The sequence below is a fragment of the Centruroides sculpturatus genome, unplaced genomic scaffold, assembly GCF_000671375.1.
Source record: "Centruroides sculpturatus isolate CEXI.00-Female unplaced genomic scaffold, Cexi_2.0 scaffold48, whole genome shotgun sequence".
NCBI classification, from domain to species: domain Eukaryota; kingdom Metazoa; phylum Arthropoda; class Arachnida; order Scorpiones; family Buthidae; genus Centruroides; species Centruroides sculpturatus.
Window position 1 is genome coordinate 34,659 of NW_019384294.1, and position 22,352 is coordinate 57,010.

At 29.2% G+C, this 22,352-nt stretch overlaps 1 protein-coding gene across 1 annotated transcript in view; it reads right to left on the reverse strand.

The window, feature by feature from the left end:
• The window catches only part of LOC111619201 (ubiquilin-1-like), a 74,505-nt gene that overhangs the window by 14,237 nt on the left and 37,916 nt on the right, over positions 1 to 22,352 (reverse strand). The window contains exons 5-10 of the mRNA XM_023360918.1: positions 22,216 to 22,335; positions 17,515 to 17,640; positions 17,148 to 17,276; positions 7,554 to 7,671; positions 7,067 to 7,362; positions 4,401 to 4,487 (exon numbers count right to left, since the gene is read on the reverse strand). Coding sequence (XP_023216686.1) covers positions 4,401 to 4,487; positions 7,067 to 7,362; positions 7,554 to 7,671; positions 17,148 to 17,276; positions 17,515 to 17,640; positions 22,216 to 22,335 — 876 coding nt within the window. The remainder of the gene's footprint in view (positions 1 to 4,400; positions 4,488 to 7,066; positions 7,363 to 7,553; positions 7,672 to 17,147; positions 17,277 to 17,514; positions 17,641 to 22,215; positions 22,336 to 22,352) is intronic.

The following is a 22,352-nucleotide window of genomic DNA, read 5'->3' on the forward strand; positions in this document are numbered from 1 at the left end:
TAATGTAAATAATTTTTAAGTAATAAAACAACAGCTTTAATGCAAAATGATAAATACCATAACCAAAATGTCAGGTCAGTCCATAAGTTCCTACCTATTTTATGACCTTGAGAAAAATCTTGTTTTGCTGTTAAAATTGTCAGTCTAATGTGATACTTTTTACACTGAAGTGTTAAATTGGATCTCATTCATATAATACTGCTCAGAATTAGGAACATTTCAGTTGTTTATTTTCATTAAAATGGAAATAACAGATGAATATAAGAGACATGTTTTATACTTTATATTTTTAAGTGGTGAGAATGCTACAAATGCAGCCAAAAAATTAAATACTGTTCATAATCAAACTGTAATTAGTGTAAGGACTGCGCAGAAGTGGTTTGAAAGATTTAGAAATAATGATTTTAGTGTGGAGGATAAGGCTCGTACTGGAAGACCCGTTGACTTTGATGATGATGCTCTCTCTGCACTAGTTGAAGCAGAACCATCTTTAACAGTTGATGAAATTGCGGAACGTTTAAATTCATCCCATGGAACTGTTCATAGACATCTACAACAAATCGGAAAAGTTTCAAAGCTAGGAAAATGGATACCACATGAACTGTCAATAGCTAACTGACAACAACGTCAACTGCTCAACTCCAAAGCTTCAACTGGGAAATTTTACCTCATCCACCATATTTGCCAGATATTGCTCCCAGTGATTATCATCTTTTTCGGAGTTTGCAGAATTTTTTAAAAGGAAAAACTTTTGAGGATGAGAACAATGTAAAAAAGGCTATTTCTGAATATTTTGATTCAAAACTGAAATCATTTTATAAAGACGGGATTAAAAAGCTACCATCAAGATAACAAGAAATTGTACAAAATAATGGTAAATACATTATAGATTGAAATAAAATTTAATTAAAATTTTTTGTTGCTTTTTTGTAGATAAAAATACACATGAACTTATGGACTAACCTGATATTAACATAAAATGGATAACTTCATATTTAGATATAAATAACAACAGATATTATTTTATTTTAATCTGCACATATGTACCAGTACAGTAGGGTTTGTGTGTAACTAATAACATTTGGAGCTGATTTATTTCACACCTTTCTAAGTTATACAGAAATGACATCATCATTTACAATCGTTCATAACTTAATCTAAACAAATAATCTAAAATAATTCTAACTTCACTCTAAACAAAATTATTTATTCATTAAAATTATCCACAGATGGTAACATACCTACCTATAATGCTAATAAATTTGTCAAATGCCGTTGGGTAGACTGACGTATTTCATCAAAGAATTCTTATTTCAAACATTTAAATTAATTTAATTCAATTATTTATTCATTAAAATTATCAACAGATGGTAACATACCTACCTATAATGCTAATAAATTTGTCAAATGCCGTTGGGTAGACTGACGTATTTCATCAAAGCAGATTATGTTATAGCAAAAAACACATTTCTTACATGTATTTTATAATTAAAAGATAAACCAAAAACGATTGCTGTATTAAACTGGGCTATGGCTTAGGTAGTAGTAAAATAGCATACTTTAATATGGCAATTGTTTGGTTTATGATTAAAACATTGAGCTTTGAGATGTTTGTATATGTATAATTAAAAAAGATGCAATATTTATGTGGCAATATGGAGAACTTTTCTATTCCACCATCTTTATTTAGAATTATTTCCTTTGGGAGAATGGATAAATGAGAAGCATAAATTATCTCTGTATTAGTTTTAACTTTATTTTTATACAACATATATTAATTTTATAACAACAGAAAAAGAAATATTTTTATATTAAGACTTGCCATAGCTGCTCCAACAGCAAGTCATCAAGTTATTCATCCACTACTGTGTATAGGATATTATGACAGCAATCATTACACCTGGTTCTCTCTGTTGATAAAGACAGGATCAACAACTTTCTCCTCCAGACACCAATAACAGAGGGTTGGTGTAAAACATATCTGGTATCATGTATTTTGTGTACAATTAGTTACACACTCCACTCCAGAAAAAAAAAATGCTTAGTCAATCCATAAAAAGTGCTCAAGCAGTTGCGATCCATCCTGGCGTATATTTAACGTCATGTCACACCAGCTAAATCATCCATCATCTCCTACATGTTGTATCAGNAAATATTATTTAAATTTCAAATACTTAACATTTTGTTATTCAGGTAATGAAATGAAGATCTGATTTGAAAGAAAACAGTATTAGAGTAAGTTTTTAGACCTTCCTTTTTTTGCCTACTTAATCAATTAAATCCTTTATACCAGTTTATAGCATATTACTTTTTAATTAACTAAGATTTTTTACATATTTCTTTGGGTATTTTTGGTTTAAAACACTTAAGAGAGAGATAAACATTATAATAAAGACAATAATTCATTTTTAATTTTAGTGTGTCTGTATCTGCAATTAAAATATATTATTTAAATCATTCACATGATTTAATTCTTACATTTTAAAATGTTTAAGATATTTTTTGTAAACATTTATTAAAAACTTATTAGAGCTCCATTTAAATTAAAATATTAATTGTAGTTAATATGTAACAAGATTTTCAAGAATATATCTAAAATACATATTTTACAATTAATTTTTGAAACAGTATAATGCATAATGTAAATTTGAGAATGATGTAAAACTTGTACTAATTTATTTGTATGTATAAAGTCAATCTAAAAAATTTTCTATATTTGTTTATCTATTCAAGAAAACATTTAACTTAAAAAACCATTCTGTCATCATGACATCATTATCTGTTTCCTATTACAACAGAGAGCAAATGACATGATCTGAAGAAGAACCTAAAGGATGTATGTCTTCAACAATAAATAAAAAGTAAACATTTGTTGTTGAAGATAATCTTTGAATTAAAAAAAAGAAAATCAAATTATTTATAACTAATAAAATTTATTTTGGTCTTCTGGAATCCTAATTGGCAAATTAAATATCTATATTTTAACAAAATCTTTTGAATAGTTTTACAAATTCAATTTTCTAATGGCTTAAAAAGGGCATCAATTAATTAAGCCAGCTTTGTGTTCATATCTCAATTTTATGAAAAATAAATGGAAACAATTGACTAGTTTATACTCAAAACAATTCACTAATTAAACAGAGCATCTAGCTGTTCTATTATTATATAACCAAGAATAATAACTGAAAATAATCACTGTTGTTAGGGGGAAAAAAATATTGAAAACAGTTGAATGAATGCTCTTTTATTTATTTATTTTTTTATTATTATTTCGACAAATTTTCCAGCATCATTTTTGTTCCGATATATTTATTTTACTGAAACAGTATTTTAAAATATTTTTACATTTTATAAAATTTAGTTTTGTTATTAAAAAAGCCTTTACAAAAATAAACAGTAAAATATAATTCAAGATTAAGATTAAAAAAATATATTTCTGAAAGAAATTTCTTTAATTATTGTTGAAACGTAAATGAGTGACATGTTTTTTTTGTCCTTACAGTCAATTAAAAATTATAACAGCTGCTAACACAATTAAAAATGTACAATAAAAATATAATTGTATAATTTATATTTGTGTAACCATATTTGAAAAATAAAAAAAACATTAAAAATCTTTAAAATATAATTATTGAAATGTTTTCTTGCATAAGTGTAATTATTATTTAAGTGTAAGTTAATAAAACTGAATGAACTAACAAATTAGAGAAACATGAAAATAATTATATAATTGACTAGCTGTTACGCACAAGTTTTGCAAACAAACCCCATTTATATTCAGTATTTCAACAATTGACTAGTTTTGTTGTTGAAATACCATAGTAATTGTTATATAACACCTACTGCTGAGAATGATGAGAATCGCTGCAAATCAAACGAACTATTTTCAATTTGATCAATTTTCTGGAATGTTTACAATCATTCTATAATCAAACCAATATGCAATAACAAATTCAAATTTAAAACCGTTCGAACATTTGGTTAAAAAATCGAAATATATAAAAATATTTATAACAATGTCTGAAATGTTATCAATTTAATACACCTAAGTACTCAATGAAAACGAAGAATCGCATCTAAAATAGTACAGTAGAAGCCATTATTCAGGTTAAGCCTTAATCTTCTCCCCCTCCCCTCGCAGGGGAATTTCCAAAAATCCCTTCTTAGTGTGCGTTTTCATGACATACCCTAACTGTGTACAAAATTTAGTCTCTTTAGGTTCAATGCTCTGGACAATGATGAATCAATCAGTCAATCACTCAGTCAGGACAAGTAATTTTATATATTTAGATATACAGCATACAGAATATATAGTACACAAATTTTAATAAGTATCCATTTTTTTCATAACTTTGTGAATTTTTCTTTTATTATTATTTTATAGATAAAAATTTATTTCTTACCTGTTGAAGGAATGTAGGCATCATATTACGCATTTGTTCTTGTAACTGAGGATTTCCAGCAAGAAGCGGATTTTGATAAATTATCTGAAAGAAAAATTTTTGTAGCAATTCAAACACATCAGATAATATTTTTAAAACACCAATAAACAAGAACTTTGATAAAATTTTAAATATTGTAGTAAATATTTAATCAAATAAGGAACAAGTCTTCATACAAATTTTTTTAAGATATCCAAAAGTTTAACTATTTTTGTAATGGGTGTGTGTAATAATATAGTTCTTCATAACTTAAAACTTATGGAAAATCAAAAGCAGCATTTTCAGCCTATTTTGCTTTTTTATTACCAAAAAAAATAATAATAGAAATGCTGTTCAAGCAAGAAAAATGTGTTGACAGAACAACAGTGCCAAAACTGGTTTACAAAATTTTGTTCTGGCAATTTCGATATTGAAGATGCACCACATTCTGGAAGAGCAGTTGAAGTTGATGAAGACAAAATAAAGGAATTGATTGAAACAAACTGCTGAATAACAACATGAGAAATTGCTAAGAGAATAAATTTGTCAAATTAAACCATTTACGATCAGTTGAAACAACTTGGTTTTGTTTCAAAACTTGATATATGGGTTCCACATGTTCTTAAAGAGAAGCTCTCTTCGATGGGAGTTTATGGGCATTTTTTTCTTTTTGAACTTCTACCAGACAATTCCATAATTGATTTGAAAGTGTACTGCCATCAAATGGACAAATTAAGTGATACCATCAAACAAAAAAGGCCTGAATTGATCAACAGAAAAGGTGTAGTGTTTCACCATGATAATGCCAGATTTCACACAAGTTTGGTAACTCGTCAGAAACTGTTACAGCTTGGATGGAACGTGATACCACACCCACCATATTTGCCAGATTTGGCACCCTCATATTATTACTTGTTTTGGTTTTTACAAAATTTTTTAAACAGTAAAACATTTACTTTAGATGAGGATTCAAAAATCACTTGGGTCAGTTTTTTGTATGTGAAGTCAAAACTTTTATGAATGTAGAATCATGCTACTACCAGAAAGATGGCAACAGGTATTTAACCAAAATGGCCAATATATAATTCAATAAAATCTATATTATTATAAAGAGGTAAAGTTTGTAAGTTTGGATGTAGGAGGTAATCTCTGAAACTACTCATCCGATTTCAAAGATTCTTTCAGCAATATTTAGAATGGAACTTCAGGGTGGACATAGGCTGTATACTATTTCGTTAAACATTCATATACTGTAAATTAAATGAAATCTATATTATTATAAAGAGGTAAAGTTTGTAAGTTTGGATGTAGGAGGTAATCTCTGAAACTACTCATCCGATTTCAAAGATTCTTTCACCAATATTTAGAATGAAACTTTACGGTGGACATAGGCTGTATATTATTCCGTTAAACACTCATATAAATTAAAAGATATAATCTAGGATTAAGGCTTTTATGTCCAACAGATGGCACTAACTCCATGAGTACGATGACCTAAGTTTGCTTTTCTGTGAGGATCAACTAAAGCAGATCATCATCTATCTATCTATATAAATAAAAATGTAATGTTCGTTTGTTCCTACTGATTCCTTTGAAATTTTGACACAACATTGCAATCAAATATACATGTGTTTTTATATAATATACATGTCAAAATTCCCCCCACTGGCAGGAGGGAGATGGACAGGATTAAGGCTTACTGTGAAGAACTCTGCTTGTATTTATACTATTTTAGATGTGATTTTTTGCATTTTATAGGGTATGTCAACAGAATATACACTAAAAAGGAATTTTTTGATATTCCCCCCACGGGGAGAGGGACAGGATTAAGTCTTACCATGAAGAACTTGACTTCTATTATAGTATTTTAGATGCGGTTTTTTGCATTTTAATAGGGTACATCAAGAGAATGTACACTAAGAAGGGATTTTTTGAAAATCTCTCCCATGGGGGAAGTGTTATACATTTATAATAGATACATTTTGAGCCACAACAACGCATGGCAGGGTCTGCTAGTGTTTATATATTATAAGAAAATTGTTTTTCCCCCCCACAAAAAAAATTTTTTACTTTCTGAACAATCCAATATAATCTTTCTTCTTCCCCAGCATAATGATTATACCTGATGTGCTGCTTCTGGAATTGTTGTCAAATGTTCAGACCACAAAAAGTGTGTACATTTAGAAAAACAATTTGAATGCATCCTGTCTTTTGACCTAGGTCAGAGTATGCATTGGAGAAGTTTTCATCCTGTCTGGTAGTGCAACAGTTTTGGTATTTTTGTCTGACTTCCTCACCAGTGATTTTCCTATTTACAACAGAAATAACATTCCCACAAACCCCCTTTTTTTTCCAATTTTGGTTTATGTGTATCCATAATATAAAGTATTTAGAGTAATGATGTTGAAAATGACAATCACTTTTTGTGATGCTTTTAACTCATGAAAGTCAATCACACCCCACTATGAATTGGCCAGGCCTGTTATATAATATTTAACAAAAAATGTGTATTGATTGTTTTAAAAATTAAATTTTAAACATCTTTTCAAATATAAAAACCTGTAATATAGCTTTTTTATTTATAAATTAAAACATAATTTCTTTCAAATGTTGATATAACATTATTAATAAATAAAATAAGATACCTGAGCAGCCATCTCTGGATTTGCAGCTAATGATTGAAGCATTCCTTGCATATAAGGTGCATTAAACATACTCTGCATTAACTGGGGATTATCAATTAACTGCTGCATGAGACTTTGTAAGCCAGGTGTGTTAAACATGTTATTGGTACCTAAACCTGAAGAAAATGTATTTGGTGTGGTATTAGAAGAACTTGTAGTGGAAGGTGTTGTTTGGCCACCTGATCCTGATGATGTCCAAGGATTTGGTAAGGGTTCTCTATTTTCAGTGCCTTGTTGAGTGCTATTATTAGGTCCACCTGAATAAAATTAAAGTTTAATAAAACTTGTCAATAAAATATACTGAAATATATAAATGCAATAAACAATTTTAAATTTAAATATGTGAACAGATAGATTTAAAATAACCTTCATGCAAATAAAAAAACAAAATAATTAAAAGTTACTTTTGAATATTATTAAACAAAAATTATTTTACCATGAAACTTACCATTATTTACAAGTGCGGCAAAAGGATTTGATCCAAACTGTTCCTGTGCAGCATTAAGCATTGGTTCCTGTAACTCAGTATACATTCTCCTCAAAGCATTATAACCACCAGGAATACTCTAAAATATCCAAATGTAAACAAATGTACATAGCAAAATAACAACAACAATTTTCATCTCAATTTCAAAAATACCAGAATAATTTTCATATAATCACAACATATCATATATTAACAGCCATGCTTATATAAATATATCACTTTTTTTTTAAGGTATTTACATAGATGTATACATAAGCCAAAATGTATTTTGGACCAATTGCCCATCTTCAGTTGGCTCTTTCACAAATATACATACATAAAGATTAAACTTACAACTGAGATTTTTAGAATACATTATGTTACTATCAGTTTCATTACTTCCATTTTCAAATTTTCTATTCATTTACTTATGATTTTACTCAGGTTTCTCATTTCTTAGCCTTTTGCTAGTCCTGGGATTTCAGGAAAAAAGTGAACTGTTTTCCAGGATCCGTGGGTAGAATTAATTATTTTTAAGACAATACAAAATACCTTGAAATCAAATGATATAATTATTTTTCATTTTTTGAAGTAATTTAATTCATTCTGCAACCTCCAAAATCATATTAATAATGCTGTGTAAGATATATATTAAAAATTACCTTTGAATTACATAGAAATTTTCACAAATAGAAAAAATTTATTAAAGTTTGCTGGAAACAACTGCATACAACAACAACAACAACGGGGGGAAAAAAGCTTTGAATTGAGTTGAAAATTTTTAAAAAATGAACTTAGATCAATCAAACTTCTAACTTAAAGATAATTTTTGTTTTTTAAATAAAACAAAATACAAAATATTATTGTAAATTTTTATAATAAAATTTTAAAAAGCAAAGATTGTCAACAATACTCTGATCACTCAATCTGTTTCTTATTTTAGTAATGAAAAATCCTGCTACTAAGAATGCCCTTTCCGATTCAATTGATGTGAGTGGAATTGTGTTTAATGCATTTAAGAGAAGACAGATGTTATCTGTTTTTTCACCTGTAACCTGGAAGATTTCTAGTTCATTTTCGAGATTGTAGTGCTTCTTTTGCTCTCTAGTATTCTTGATTTATCTACTTTAATAGAAACATCATGCTTATAGCCCAATAATTCAGCAGTTCGTTTGTCTTTAATAATCAGGTTTACGAAGAAAAACTTCATACTTTTTGTATCCTTTTCCAATTTGCACAACCTGGCATTACGCAGTTATTGAAGCTACTGGGCATGGTTAAAAATTAAGACAGCATAAGCACAATTATTCCAGATATTACAGGTTCTGAGAAGTAAAGAATTTTCAGAGTCCTGCCACAAATAAGCTACATATTGATTATTGATCATTTGTGACATGCCATAACAAGCAAAAATGTAAAAAAAACTAATAAGTATGTTTAAAATTAATAAATACAAATGTATTCTGACAGTTTATGAGTTAATTATACTTTCTATTTGCAAAATTTCCTCAACCTTAACACAAAATAAGAAAAAAGTGAACTTTTAAGAAATTTGCAGGATTTCCCGGAATAAGAAGAATTTCCCGGGATATTTCCCGGGTTAAAAAAATAACCGGGATCCCGTTTGAGAAATCCTTAGCGAGGTTAACTGGACATGAAGAGTAAAATCTTAACCAGAAAATCCACGTGGATAATTGCAATTTTTTCAACTTTGTCTAACAACAAAACATGCAAGAACAGAATCTTATGGGGAACTGACTTAAGTCAGTTCCCCATAAGAATAGGAAATGAATAACGATAAAATATAAACGATAAATTAATAGGAAATGAATAACGATAAAATATATCATAAACATCGAATTTTATTAAACAAATATAATTAAAAATTGGAAAAATTGTTAAAAATACGTTTTCAAATAGCTTTATATTTTTTTAATTTGAATTAAATTTCGTTAATTTTTTGAATAATTTGCATATTTGTTATCTGAAATGATATTCAAAATATTTAATGATTCTTATCAACCAACAGTGAAGAGGCTTTGATCTAGAACTAGATAGATTTCTGCCATTGTTAAATTTAAAATAGTTTGAGATAATTTAAAAAATTATAGTATATTATTCCCTTGTATTCTTTAGCAATAATATATAAATTTTTCATCCAAACTTCTAATAATGTTTTTGCGAAAACTCAAAAATCCAAGATGTAATTAAAATATTTACTCAAAATTGCAATCCAGAATTCATTAACAATAATTCAAAAACTAGAATGTACTTTTATATTATAATTTTTAAAGCATTATATTTATTAGGCAGTTGTTTATATTATGATACTAATGAATATTTACAAATATGTCACGAAGATACGATACTTGATTATGTTAAACGATAACATTAAGTTTATTAAATATTTAAACGAATATACGAATATATTTAATATAAACTTAATTAACAAGGATACAGCATAAATGAAGAGTTAAAAATAATACCAATTAATTTTATTTTTTATTCAGTAAATTTGTAAAATATAAATACTATTTTCCAATGACAAAAGCTTCTATTAGGCTATATTTACTACATTATACAAAACGAAGCTCTTACTCGACTTTTCAGGCACTCAAACAGGAGGTAAAGGAATAAATTTTCAATTATATTACGATTTTAAATTTAAATAATGGCAAATTCTTAGAAGGAGTAATTTTGTTAAATTGTGAGAATTTTTTTTTATATTTACGTTTAAGAAATATTAAGACACATTAACATAAAGTTAAAATTATGTATGGCGCTACCTGTTAAAAAGTTTTATTTTATTAATTATTATAAAAAGGCAAAATTGTAAATTCCAGTAACGAGTAAAAGTTTCTTTAAGTCCGATCTCCACTCGAAATATGACACATAACCCCGTATATCTCACATCCTTCGACCTTTATCCACCAAAATTTGATAGCTTCAACGCCCCTTATAAGCAAGTTATCCTGTCATGTTAAATTTCGTTTCTTAATATTTAACTCATCCTGAGATATTAAACTAAATAGACATCAACACACACACATGAAACTTTTTCCCGTTTTACTTTCCCGGTTGTCATGTATACCCAACAAGGAAAAGTGTTGGAACCGCGTCAAATTTTACTCTCCGAGTTTTTTTCCACGCTTTGAGACCCCTTGAACTCATAAAGTCAAATAAGGCGAAAAATTCTGTGATATGTACGTGTGGTTTTGTATTTATTCGTTTAATATCTCAAGATGGGGTAAATTAAGTAACGAAATTTTGCATGGTAACTTGTATATAAGGGATACTGACGCTATTAAATTTTGGTGGTTAAAGATCAAGGGAGTGAAAAGATAATTTGGTGGTTAAAGGAGGGGGTTATGTGTCATATCTCAAGAGTAAGTAAAGTAATGAAGACTTTACTTACTCGTTATTAGCATTTACAATTTATTTTTTATATAAAACTCATCACTACTCTCAAAATTAAGCTTTTGGCTATTTTATAATAATAATTTTAAAAAATATTTATAACAAAATCTCATAAGAGATGGCGCAACACACAACTTTTCTTTTATTATGATTAATAATATAAAAGTTATTTTTAAAATAAAATCAGGAAAGTTACACAACTCGTTGCTGGAATTCTTTTTTGACTTTTTTGAGGTAAGGGATCTCAACTTCACATACAAGAAGCTTGGCATATAATCAAATTAAATAAATCAACAATCAAATTAATTAAATCAGTAAAAAAAACTTTGGATTTGCAAAAACCCCGAAGGGTCAAATTTTACACGATTCCAATACCAACCCGTGTTATATACTTGGGATTGTAAATTTACCGACTTTTTCATTTACCAGTAATTCGGTAAATGAAAATTAAAATACCGGTAAATTTTTTTCCTGAAAAATAAAATTAAGGTGATAAAAAATATAAGTAATTTTGATTTCCATTTCACATTTTTTATTTCAAAGATATATAATATAAAAAATATAAAAATTAAAGTGTTATTCTAAACAAACTATAATAATAACTTTTAGAAACACGAATAAAATAATACAGAAAAATAAAAATAAAACAGAAATAATATATAGTACCTAATACCATTTTATTGTTTACTAGAGAGGTTGCGGCCGACGCTTTCATCGCGGAAACGTGTACGCCGGACGTTCAGCGCTGCCTTCCTATAAGCCTAGAAGTTTGACAATGGTGTTTGGAATGTCGAGCATGATTTCACTGACTATCCAAACACCATTGTCAAACTTCTAGGCTTACAAGAAGGCGGCGCCGAACGTCCGACGTACACGTTTTCGCGTTGAAAACTTCGGCCGCAACCTCGCTAATATTTAGCAATAATAACCTATAAAATAGAATTTGTAAAGTTATAGTCGATAAGTGCGCGAGTATAAGAAACTTTTCGTAATGTCGAAGAAATTGCAAAGGAAATACGAACAGGAATGTAAGAAACGTATATCATTGGAAAGAAAAATTGAAAAGGAATGAGAAAAGCCAAAAATGACTAATACCGAACGATGCAGATTGTATAGAGACCGTAAGAAAACTGAGGGCGTCAATTCCGACACGAATACTTCGTGTGTGCCGCCATCCGAACCGGAATGTGATAACCACCGAGACTTTATTCATTTACATCTTATCCTTTCTCCAATAGCACAAAGATGGATTCACCGCCTTAAACCATTGCGATTGTGTCCCGTTCGCAACCCTCCCAATTTTTCGACCTGCGCGACATCTGGTTATTAAAGAAATAGTGATGATATTTTTAAAATTTTTTCCACCCCGTGAGCACTAAGAGTACCTCTATTAGCGAACCCATTATGGGATCGGCCAGGCCCACAATGGGGTGGCCGGATTGTGAGGAACATATCCGATCGGATTAACCCCCGAAAAATTTCTGGGGATTTTTCGACCCAGTTGGGATTTGAACCCGTGTCCCCCCCAGAATAGCAGTGTGGGGCTTAAAATTTTTAATTATGTATAGAAGAAAATAATAATCATTTAATGTTGTAAAAAGAAACCGTGAAACGAGGAAAAAAACGAAAAATGAATATTTTATGTCTATAAAAGGACATGTTTGTATAACTTTCCTGAAAGACGAACTTCACTTGTTAAAACAATAGATGAATATAAGTCCTAAGATCGAACAACTTCTATAGAGATCGAATTGTCAGTCGGTGTTGACTGTCTCGCGATCTGTGTTCTGATCTTGTTACGTTTCGTAACGAGTGAAAACCAATTGAAAAGCGAGGGCAAGCCGTCATCGACCTATCGGAATGTTCGATCCGGGACCCAAAAAAGGAACTTATAAAAACCGCGCGAGTCAAAGACGGGACACACTCGGTTCTAGATTAGTAGTCCTCCCATCTTGGACGTGTGCGCTTCTGTAGAAATAGGAAGGAAATTTCGGATATCGTGGATACGAATCTCCTCTGCTGTGTCGCCCTGGGCCACCCAAGTTTGTAGGAGAAGAATCGCCCAAAGTCGTGCCCAGCGCCCCGGGGCCTACGATTGTTTCGCTGTCTCCGCCGAAAGGAAGAAAAAGAAATCCCGAACATTCGAACTTAATCCTCGTTCTTTGTGCGGTGATACCCCTTTGTTCAAGTAAATTTTGTAAGAAATTCTTATTTTTATTAAACGGATTGACGACGAGGAACCGGTCTCTGAGAGTTTTTTCCACTCCCACACGTTGGTCGTGACCGCGCGACAATCCTGACTAACGCAGTCAGTGGGCAAACTTCGCAGTAGGTCGACACTTCGACCTCTGGGCCATCCGGCCAATGCGATGATATCAAACGAAATAAATGGCATCCTTTCACAAAAAACTCGGAGGGTGAAATTTGACACGATTCCAATACTTTTCCTGTTACGTATACACAACAGCCGAGAAAGTAATAGAGATATAATACCTATTTGGTAATTGTTTATAACGTTCGCTTCTTTATTAACTTCACAAAGAGATCATAATATTAAACATAATAATTCTTAAAGGGATCAATTTTTTATGCGATGTTTTCACTACTGAATTCTGTGTTTTTCAAATCGTATTTTGCTGATTTCATTATGAATTCTGGTCCGAACACACGTCGACTGTAGANAAAAAAAAAAATATATATATATATATATATTTTTATCTAAAAATTGTTATATTTAAGTAATTATATTAATGAATTAACTACAGTCACATATAATACAGTCTAATAACTCAAATAATCAAATTCAATAAATGAAGTAACTATTTCCAGATTACATTCAGACTGTAACATGGCTAAGTAATCACAGAATTATTTTAATATTTAATAATTAATTAGCCATTTAAGCTTGAATGTAATCTGGCAATAATAATTTAATATGGTTACAATGAATTAAATAACTATCTAAAAATAAATTATATATAATTTTTCCAAGACATTTTAATATTTTTAATTATTCATTTATGAATTATTTAAATAATGTAGTAGTAATTGGCTTCAAATTGCAGATAATTAAATTGAAAATCAGAAACTATATAAAAAGACTAGTTAAGTAATGTCATTTTGAAAGCATAATATAACTATAGAATAAAAAAAGCTGGCAATGTTATTGCTTGACTTGCCCAGTACTAATTTTTTTTTTGTTTCCACTATTAATGATTTTTATTTCAATAAATTAATCTTCCTCAACCTATTTAATATTTTTGGATTCTTTGATCAAATTTTATTGAAATTTGTGGTTTACAAAACAAGAAATTTTGATTTCTCATGAATTAAAAATTTTTTAAAATAAATAACAAATGACAGAAGGTGCCAATTGAGATCAAATGAAACTTTATTATTTGATAGTAATGAGAACAACATGATATTTTCAAACTAATATAAGTCTAACAATTTATTGTTAGACTTATATTAGTTTGAAAATATATTAAATAGCCTTTAAGATGGATAGATTTTCATGTTGTTCTCATTCTTATACAATTTTGATCCAAAAGGAGTTGGATGGTGCTTTAGAACATATCAAAAAACTGATAGAAAAAAGTTATAAAAAACTGATTATGACACTGAATCTGAGTCAAAAGATATCAAGATTGTAGAAGATAATCAGGAAAATGAATCTAAACAATTGGCTAATTAGACAGATAACTAATGTAGAAGACAAGACTGATAAAAATGTTTGCAAACAAGTCATATAATTACTAAATATGCCAAATGTAAAGGAAATAAACAGACTGAAATGGAATGATTTTTTTTTTTATCTAACTGCATCTATTCAATAAAAAGTTCTAGGAATAATTTCCTCTTTTATAAAAAAAAAAAACACTAACTATTGGAGGATATGAAGTGATATTATATATGTGCTTTAATAGCCACAATGCACCATCTCATGATATTCTAAAAGGTGTACCCCTCTAAGGGTGAAAAACTAAATAGTCTTTTTCAGTAATGACAAGTATGAGAACAATGATAAGTCCACACTTATTTATAGTACAACTTTGTCGTTAAAAATTGTATTCTGAAAATCAAACATTCATTTTAAAAACAGGAAACTTTTTATTTAGGAAAGGTTTTATTTTATCTGGTAAGTAAAATTCATCATGTATTTAAATTTTGATATTTTATTTCATAATGAAGTCTAGAAAATTTTAAATATTAAATTAAAAAACAAACTAAAAGAAAAAGAATAAATCTGCTCTTCACAGATAAAAAAATTTGTCAATCTATTCTTGTACGTTTTAATTAACTCTAAATTCATGTTCTCTATGATCTTATATGATGTTTCTGCTGATCATCACACACAAATATTGGATTCATCCTTTAGATTTTTAACTTTTTTTTTTATTTTTACACCACATAATGATTCTGAATTAATAGCTACTACTGAAGAAACTATTATATTATTATAAAATATTACATTATTATACAAGTTTCCTCATTTTCTGTAATAAACTTTAAAATTAATTTTTTTAAAGTTTGCTTTCTACTAAATTGTTTTTAATTACATTTAAAAATTTTAATTTGTAGTTTGTTTTGCATATTAAGATAATAAATTATTATTTATGTCAAACTAAAAAAAATGCGAAGATTTAATAAATACTTACTGATGTGGAAACAGGAGGTTGGTCTTGATTCTGTAATTTAAAATATTTAAGTCATTAGTTAAAAAATTAATAGAAAAATTTTTAAAGTTTGATAACCCAAATTTGAATTTTAAAATTACAGTAGAGCATCGATTATCTGAATACTGATCAACCTAAACATCGATTAACCAAAAGTGCTCGTCTAGCAGATTCAAATTTCTGCTAGTGCAGCACTTTCCCCCTCCCTGCCAACCTAAACTGTAGGTCTACTTTTTAATTAAAACCCCTTTAGTTCTTTGCCCGAGTTAACTCAGGCATGTTATATAGCCTTACATAAAACTTGGTCCTTTCAGCCCCCCAAAATTTTTGTTTTTTTGAATTTTTGGAATGTTTTTTAAGTCTCCAAATTTTTTCAAAAATTTTTATCGCGATTTTAATGAGCCTTTGATAAGGCTCGATTAAGGCTTAATTGTTTTTTAATGGGAGTTTTTTATCAAATTTATTTCATGGTTCCTAAGTTGTAGCGCACGGATTTTCCTTTGGTAAATTTAAAGCTGCTTTCTGATGTCAAAANCTGACAAAAACTTTCTGTATTTCTTCAAAGACTCTTAAAATAAATCTAGCTATTTAACATTATATATTTAATTATAAATATATAGTTATCAGTTATATATTTAGTATTGAGATAAAGAGAGTGGCAAAAAGAAGTTCAGACAAATTTTATTTACAGGATGCAGACATTATATGGGGAGAACTAGAATATATAAAATTGGTTGAAACAAATTGTCATGAATATAAGAAATAGGAAAAGCAGCTTAAACAGTCCAATGCAATAAAATTGCAAAATCAAACTGCATTGTGAGCACTTACATTATTCAAATTTATGGTGTATTTTGCTTTATATCAGAGGAGGAACTATAATGGAACAAAGAGCCTGAAAGCAACAGAGGCCCAAATATGTCAAATAAAAAGGGTGGTTCTTCTTTCAGCCAAGGGCTAAAGACTTTTTGGAAAGAATGCAAGACATATCTTTTGTGGCCAGGGACATAAGAATTTCAAATCACGGCCCAAAGTGAAGTTGTTCCACTTTTGATGTGATATACATATTATATACTATAAAATCTATATAAATTATATAAAATGATTGAAATCAATCTATATAACTTTACACATCTATTTATAGCTTTACATAGTCACTTTTATAATACATCACTTATTTGTTAGAGTAATATTGGTATCACTCCTTTGATAAACATCCAGAAATAAAATATCATCAAACACTATTTTCTTCATTTATCTTTTTGAATCAATATATTTAATAATGTTCATTCATCTCATAAATTTTAAATTCCTGCTTTAATTTGATAAGAAAAGAATAATAATGATAAACTGCTATAAAAAGTTTGAAATATTTTGAAGTTTTTATAGCAGTTTTATGAAAGCTTAAATTTTTAAATAAATAAAACAAATTTCAAAACTATATTATTAAAATTTACATTAAATAATATTTAAAAATTCTTACTTCTAAATTACTAAGAGCTCTATCTTGGGTTCTCATCATTTCTTGCAACATAGCAGGATTTCTTACAACTTCCATTGTCTGTCTTAATAAATCGGGATTATTCAAGACATGACTAATTTCTGGATTCCTCTGCAAAATAAAATTTAATAATAAGAATCATAATAAGATTAAAAATTATATGGCGTAAATGTTTTGTTTAAAAATAAATAATCATCATATATATAACTAAAAGTTATTTAATTATAAATATTAAAAAAATATTTACTATGTAGATATGATTTCTAATTATTAAAAACTAAATATTAATATTTTATTAGAAAGTTACTAATTTAAAATGTTAAAATTAGAGTTAATTTTTATTTCCTACCTCCATCAGCTGTTGCATTTGAGGGTTGCTAGTAATAAGCTGGCGCATATAATCAGGATTAGACATTATAGACTGAACTAATGGATTATCCATCATTTGTCTCAACAAATCTGGATTATTCATAACCTATAAAATAAATTTATGCTTTAGTTTTATATTATTGTCAAATTTAGATAATATTGCTACATACATTTAGTGTACCAAAACATTTTTTAAAATCTCAATCCGTCCAGTACTTTCATATACAGAACATTCTGAACATCTTAATGTCAATCACAAAAATTTTATCCCAACAAAAAATTTTAGATTTTTTGCTTTTCCCAGAATTATTTCTTAATATAAGTTTAAAAATTCATAATTCATAAGATTTTACACAATAAAGTTATATTAAATGAGAAAACATTTTAACATTTTTCTAAACTCAAAAGTAATTTGAATATATGTATTTCAGTTAATTAAAATTGTGATACTAAGCCCAATGGTCAGCAAATCTGAGTCATTTGTGGAAGATTTCATCTTTGTCCCTATATACCACATAGCTGCCTCCAACATGATTATCAATTTTGAAGCCATCCGTAAACACTTTAACAGAAACTTTAATAACAACTGCAAATTTAATCAGATTAAGATCTCCAGGGTAATGAGCGAGGGGAAAGGGAGTGGGCTTCTCCAAATCATCGGCATTAATTGTGCAGGAAGGGTTGATGTTAATGTTTTGTCCCCACTTGATATTCCACTGTTTGTTGTATAAGTCAATAACCTTTTCAATTGGCGGTTTGCGGTTACATATACAGTCGACCCCCCACAATACTGTTGATAATTCCGTTTTATATGAATTCCATGTTGTACGAGTCACTTAGATTTTACAAATACGTGAGCTGTTAACAGCCCAGCACACGTATTTGTAAAATCTAAGTGACTCATACAACATGGAATTCATATAAAACAGAATTATCAACAGTGTTATAGAGGGGTCGACTTGTACTGTAGTATCAATTTCTCCAATTGCCATTTTAAACTTTCATTTAATTCTAATATTAATTTTTCATCAGATTCAGACTCTTCATTAGTATTTATAGTTGTAATTTGTAAAAACTGTTGCTTTATTGCTTTTGAAAATTTTATTGTATTCATAATTGAAAACAAATTTTCATTTATGTGAAAAATAGATTTTCATAATTATATTAACAATGCAAATATGACAAATGCAAATATGATAGTTTATGTTTTGAAAATTTGTTTTTATTTCATTGAGGCAATTTATACAAATTTTTTATATTACTGTACATTTCCACAGATAAGACAATAGTTGAATCATAAAAAAAGGCCCCAAAAATCTGGGGTTGTCTTATAGGACAGATACAAAAAAAAAAAAAAAACAATTTAAACTTGTATAAATTAAAACTATTATAAAAAAAAATGGACAAACTAATTATTTACTAGTAGGGAGTAGGGTATGGCACAAAATAGAATAGCCCATACGACATTTCTGTGAATAGTAAAGGTCATTACCCAAATGCTGGAATCAGTGTAAATGTTTGCAACAATTGCAAAGCAGTGCTGCCAGATGCAAGAAAATAAAATTTGTTCATTCAAAAGTTACAAATAGAACAATTCTGTATATGCTATACAGTATTATTATTATTATGATGATGATTGCTGGTCTAAACCAGGAGTTGGAATTAGCGGCTCGCGAGCCGCATGTGGCTCTTCGGACATAAATTCCAATTTCACCTTACCTCATTTCACTGCAGCCTTATAACTTATGTGTTTACGAGATAGAGCTGCCGAACAAACTTCAACTCATAAGCCGTCCGCACATGACCATACTTGCATTGTTCAATATGAGTCGCATAAGAGTGGTAGCATTTGAAGCATATCTATATATATAACGCATTGAACACGTGTCCATCCATCCGTGTAACGTTATGCCAAAAACGTTCACTAGAGGCGCCCCTGTCGTGTGTCGTATTTTGCACATTTAAATTAATATGCGGCTCTCTGGTACTTTTGTTATCCTGTTTTTATGACAATTTGGCTCTTCTCACTTGACAAACTGCCGACCCCTGGTCTAAACTAAATTCATAGGCCGTTGATAGTTCGAGGTCATCTTATAGGACAGATATATGCTAAAACTATAAAACTTTGACAAAAATTTATAGAAAATATATAAAATAAAATATATGCTTGTCTTATCTGAAGAAATATACGGTATTTTTAAAAGTCCAAAATAAAAATTTCAAGATGTTGAATGTTTTACTGGTCATCTCAAGAAAATCATCTTCTAACAGCATACCATCACCTGCTAAAAATTTGGGATCAAAAGTGATAATTATTCAGTTTGTATTAAGAGAGAAATTTTTCAGCAAGTGTTCATTGTCAGTTTATTTAAAATGAAATTTCATGTTAAAAAATAACTAAAAAGTATTGTAAGTTAATGTGCATAAAATTTGAATGGAAATTGAGAAACAGTTCATGATATAAGTAATTTGCATTAATCATTTTTTTTTAAACTCTCTTCACCTTGTGAACCTTCTTCCATATCCATCATGGGTTCAGTCAGACTCTCAATGAGATGGCTGGGTGAGGGACAGGGCCCAACATATCCATGGCATACTGCTCACGAAAAATTCCTGACAAGCTACTCACTCGGATTCAATCCAGTTCCCCAGAGCAGTATGCCGATATCTTAATCACCTTGGCCATCTAACCATTAGTACGTTTGCACTGACAAGGTTCAATTGTATAATATATTCAAAGATAATTTTTTTAAGTGTATTATAATATGAAATTAACTTAATGAAAGTAATATTTTACAATAAAAATTTCTTTCTAAAGTAAATACAATTTTAGATAATTAAAATACCAATTACATAAAACCTTTGATATCAACAATCAAACACTTTAATGCAAAATAAGCAAAGGTTTTTGGCCATTTTCAGTGCCATTTTCACTCTAATATAGAAATCAAATATTATTCAAACATAACAGAACAAATTACAAAATACATCATGTTTGAATACAAATTCAAAAACAGAATAATGATGTGATTGGCTAGAAATTGTAATCCAGTCTTATAAATTACTAAATATACATAAAAAATGCTATTTACATGCACTAACAATTCTATGAGTGAAGAATTTTATATTGTGTTCTCAATGCTTGAGAAATGGTACCCTGGTTCTTAAAATTTATGAACATACTCTTACACATTGATTCATTTTTTTACTGCGTACCAGAGTTTAATCTTTTAAAACTAGTTCCCATCAAGTGCTTTCAAACTTTTTTAACAGTCATAAGAGTTGGTTTTGGTTTGAATCCATCTAACCTCTTACACAAACACTGTTTTTTGAATATTTTTTAAAATATCTCCCAAAGGCTACTTTTTGGAGCATTAGGTTCTATCCACATTTTTACTCAAAATTACATTCTATTTCAGAGATTCTTAATCTTTTTTATTCCATGGACCCCTTTTCCTGTCAGGTGAAGGTCACAGAACCCTTCTCAGAATAATGTTTTTAAATGTGTGAAATCTGCAAATCTGATGTAGTTGTAAAAAAAAAAAAAAAAAAAAAATAATGTAAACAACTCTGATAGAAAAAATGCTCCTTGTGAGAATTAGATCTGAGGTCACCGTTTGTGATAACAATTAGATGGAAAAGTTGACACATAGGTGTCAAGAATGCACCGTTGTTGTCAACATTTGACAATCATGTGACTCCTTTTCCACAACAATCAAGTAAAAGCTCAAGCCTCCGGAAGCTCAGGGTTATCCAAAGAAAGTTATACTTGTCAATGTGCGCATCTTGTCTCCTGGACCTCCATACAACGGACTTGAATGGACAAAAGGAGAAGATATCAGTAGAAGACAGACTACAGCTTCAAACTTCCATACTTATCGCCATACTACAGTTCCTAAGCCGGACTACAATTCCTACAAACCATTCGACGCATACCATTCGTTTTCTCATAGAGGTATTTTTATTAGAGCATTTTGAACTCTTTCTCACTCTGAGAATAGGCTTAGCTGCAAAGAGCTGCCCCTTTGTATATTTGTCTAATATTTAATCTCATTTAACTGACTTCGTTAACCTTAGATTTTAATAAATGCTTTGTTTATTTGTTTAACCTGTCTCCTGTCTATCCAAGGACACCTGTCAACTTGTTCACCCCCTCGCCACTAGATAAAAACCCATCCAACCGACAAGGAGATCTTACTCTCCTTGTCAGTTGGATGACCAACTACTCTACACGGATCTTACTGATCCATGCAGAGTAGTTGGTCATTAGGGATTGACCCAGTGGCCCACTGCTTATCTCACAAATGCATAAAATAAAATTATAAAAAACCCAGTTATATAGTAATGTAGGTACTTCTTTCTTAACACAATAAAACAAAATTAAGATAATAAGCAGATTTTTACCCTTCCAAGTCCACAGATTTCTATGGACCACTGATTAAGAACCACTGTTCTATTTGAATCACTCATTCGAAAATAACTTTTCTTTAAAAACATATCCTCTTCTAATATATACAATGCAGTATTAAAAATTTTAAAATGAAGAAGTTTTCTAATGATCAAACAAATATAAAAACATGATTGAAAACATGCAATTACAAAAAAATTTATCAATCATAATTTTTCCCTAAATCATAAAATAAATATAATTTATTATTATTATACTAATTAAACTTTTTACCTCCATCTGCAATCTTTGTTGTAAATCTGCAATATTTCCTCCAGTTAGTCCCAAACCAGCAAGAGAAGGAAGACCACCCAAATTTCCAATACCAAAAGCTGTAGTAGAAGGTGTAGTATTCTAAAAAGAAAAAAAAA